We start from the raw sequence: 3,679 nt of genomic DNA on the forward strand, positions 1-3,679 counted from the left end.
TCTTCTTCTTCTTCTTCTTCTTCTTCATCTTCTTCTCGTGTACCGCCATGTAATCTGGTCCCAATCTCGATTACCACAACAGGAGCCCGGGACAGTCCAAGCACGTGGGGCAAAGGTGACAACCTTGGTGGCGTTGTCGTCATCAATACGCCAGGAAGCGCGTCGTTTCACTCGCACGCCGGGGCCAGCTCTCATGCAGTCACCCCTCCCTCTCCAAACAATTCTCGACAGGTTCGAGTAGGATCCACAACAGGGAAACGTATTGTGAAATTAAAGTTACTTGACTCGCTATTCAGCCACCTGAGCAACCAAAGGCTCGTTTTCACGTATCGACTTTTTGCCGTGCGCCGTCCACGACACGGCGTCGTGGTCTCAAATGACCACGGGTGTCTATGGACGCTTTCACACGAGGGCGTGGTCGTCACCAGTGAAAGTGTTCAATGTGTTCATAGACACCTGTGGTTGAGAGCACGACGTCGTGTCGTGGACAGCGCACGGCGAACAATCGATACGTGTTAAACGAGCCAAATTCCTTAACTTAATACTGATTAGTCAATTCCACTGGTACTGGCGAAATGTACTTTTTATTGCCGTCATGCGATTTTATTAAACTCCCTGTGCGGTTATTGCTAACATTCCTGCATGACCTCCACTGACCTCTACTCAGCAGGTTGACGCAATTTAGCATAATTATGCTAGATTTGGCATATTTTCCCTAGAAATAATAAGACATAAAAATGTATATGTATATGTATAGGTATAGGTATAGGTATTTTTATATGTTCTTTCCGCTACCCTCTTTCGACTCTTCCTCTTCCTACGAATCTTCAGGTATATATTTTTTATTTATCTTATTCATTTTTTTTTTTTTGTTAACCTATTCCTTTACTTTCTCTACTGCCATTACCTTCATTTTCTTATTCTACCCCTTCTCCCTCCTGCTTCAGGTAATGGTCATCAAACAGGAAATATCCGCTATCAAATTCTGTAATGAATTCGAAAAAAAAGAAAAATCAATAGTATTGACATCACCATATCTTGATAGAACAAGTAGTAGAGGATATAAAACCTACGAAAAACTGTGACAGATCATCATACTAAACAATGACGTAGCAAAAGTTATATATAGATAGGTAGATAGATAGATTGATTGATATATAGATAGGTAGATAGATACACACACACACACACACACACACACACACACACACACACACACACACACACACACACACACACACACACACACACACACACACACACACACACACCTACACACACACACACACACACACACACACACACACACACACACACACACACACACACACACACACACACACACACACACACACACACACACACACACACACACACACACACACACACACACACACACACACACACACACACACACACATGTTCTCCAGGATTCCTCTGAATTGACTTCCTTTGTTTGGAACTTTACTTTCCATTGATTTCGGTCATTATATAGTGTTTTGAGAATAGCAGGGTCTATGTTGCACATTTTCAGTATGGTTTTTGCTTGATTTCTGTCTTTTCTTAAAACTTCCAGGTCTCCTTGGATACTTTTGAGATTAGCCTTACTTGCTTTAGTAGCCAGTCGTCTGGCACCTGACAACACGTCCAAAACATCGTTACTGCCTCCTTGCCAACACAGTATCAATGCCTGTGTTGTTTGTCCACCCAATTATCTCCGTACAAGGAATATGGGAACCATTGTCAATGATGTCTACTACGGCTTCAACTATCGTCCCAGGTGGAGTTACAATAATGCCTAAATATCTAAAGGTAACTTAACTCTGTACCATGTCCATAGATTTGTTTTTTTTTCTGAAATCACACTGCATACCTGCATTCACGGCCTCAGATATATGAGTCACAAAGTGGGAGAGCATGATTCGTGCAAGTATTTTTTCTACAACGGATGGTAGAAAGATACAGTGCCTGTTATTGCACCCATCTTTTGTCTCCTTTACCTCTGTATATGAGAATAACATCAGGGTCCACCTATAATTTAGTCATGTGCTGTTCTCTCCACAATATGTGTTGTGTGTCGATGCTTGTGTTTGCCCTTGTTTGCATGTGATGTGTATGTATGTTAGTGTTTGAATGCACACACACACACACACATCTATCTCTCTATCTATCTATATATATATATATATTTCATATATGTATATATATATATATATATATGTGTGTGTGTGTGTGTGTGTATGTGTGTGTGTGTGTTTGTGTGTGTGTGTGTGTGTGTGTGTACATATACATATGAATGCGTACTTATTTTGGCTGCAGGTAGGCGACTTTATTCAGCTGAGGGGATATCTCTCCTTGGTTTCAAGTGACAAGGATTGCTATAAGAGACTAGTGATAGTGACCTTTAGTAAGGACAGTATTTACGAGACGTCGAGACAGAAGAGGTGGCTCAGTCACGTTTAGTGGAAAGGTTTTTTAATATATCGTAATATTTTACTAGTGATTTTTGTTTTTGTTTATATTCATTCACTGGTGTGGTTTCTCCTCGTGGCGGAGTTGACGCCATCCAGAAATTCTCTTCTCGGGGTCGACTGCCAGCATGCGCTTCAGCAGCGACAAACACGACGAGCCTTCAAGTGTGTTCCAAAATTTTTTCCTGAAAAGTTTCTTCTTCCGCTGGATCCAGAGGCTAAAATTTTTCTCATCAGGGTCGGCTGTCCACCAAGGACGACCCGCCGTCAGCATGTTGAAGAGGATGATGCCGCACGCCCACACGTCGATGGGCGGGCCCCTGTACTTCTTGCCAGTGAAGACCTCTGGAGCCATGTAGCTCTGGGTGCCGAGGAAACCCGACAAATATATTTCAACACCCTTCCAGCTGTAGACGCTGCAGAGTCCCAGATCCGCAATCTTTACGACTCTGGCTTCGGTCAGGAGGATATTGTCGGGTTTGAGGTCTCTGTGAATCACTCCTCTTGAGTGCATGAAGTCGACACCTTTCCTGATCTGCTCGAAATAACAAAGGGCGTCCTCTTCTGCCAAAGGGCCTTTCAAATCCCCCAGGGAGCCGCCGTTTGCGTACTCCAGGTACATGAAGAGTCTCGTAGTGCTTCCTCCAGAAGAAGAGCTAGATGACGTTCTCATGATTAAGCTGGCTATGTATCATGGCTTCGTAGAGTTCCTTGGAGGAGGTTGACTTGCACTTCACCTCCTTCACGGCCATAAGCTCCTCAGTCTCGACGTTTTTGAGGAGTTTGACGTAGCCGAGGGCACCTACGCCAAGATATTTTACGTCCTCCCAATTCTTGTTCCTTATGAGAGCTTTTGTTTTCTCATTATTTAATTCATTTAATTCATGAAGCTCATGGGGAGGGAATACTGACACTGGACTGACAGGAGAAGTCTTTTGTTTCATTGAATTTTCTCTTGATCCTTGACTTCTGTATTCCTGTGGGGGTTTACTTTGATCTTTCCCCGAAATTTTCCTTGTCCAGTCGCTGCTTTTCTTGCTGCCGGTCCACAGTTCCTCGCTCTTCGTTTGCGAGCGCCAGCAGCAGAGGAAGAGTCTAAAGAAAAACATGGCTAAAAATCTTTTGACAAAAGACAACAGACGTCATATGAGATTACGGTGAACGAAGCAGATGCTATTCCTGCATTTAGTCATATGTATTTTACTATG

At 43.2% G+C, this 3,679-nt stretch overlaps 1 protein-coding gene across 1 annotated transcript; it reads right to left on the minus strand.

Annotated features, from left to right (window-relative positions):
* Window positions 1–2,526: 2,526 nt before the first annotated feature.
* LOC143028914 (uncharacterized) lies at window positions 2,527–3,093 on the minus strand. The gene has a single exon (XM_076191266.1). The coding sequence runs from the start codon at window positions 3,091–3,093 to the stop codon at window positions 2,527–2,529; it is 567 nt and encodes a 188-aa protein (XP_076047381.1).
* Window positions 3,094–3,679: the final 586 nt, after the last annotated feature.

The sequence above is a fragment of the Oratosquilla oratoria genome, chromosome 10 (genome assembly GCF_046742065.1).
Source record: "Oratosquilla oratoria isolate Oo_2021 chromosome 10, ASM4674206v1, whole genome shotgun sequence".
Taxonomy (NCBI): domain Eukaryota; kingdom Metazoa; phylum Arthropoda; class Malacostraca; order Stomatopoda; family Squillidae; genus Oratosquilla; species Oratosquilla oratoria.

Bases quoted from the DNA above. Each gene is read 5' to 3' on its own strand.
- LOC143028914 (XM_076191266.1), bottom strand. From the start codon at position 3,093: ATGTACCTGGAGTACGCAAACGGCGGCTCCCTGGGGGATTTGAAAGGC.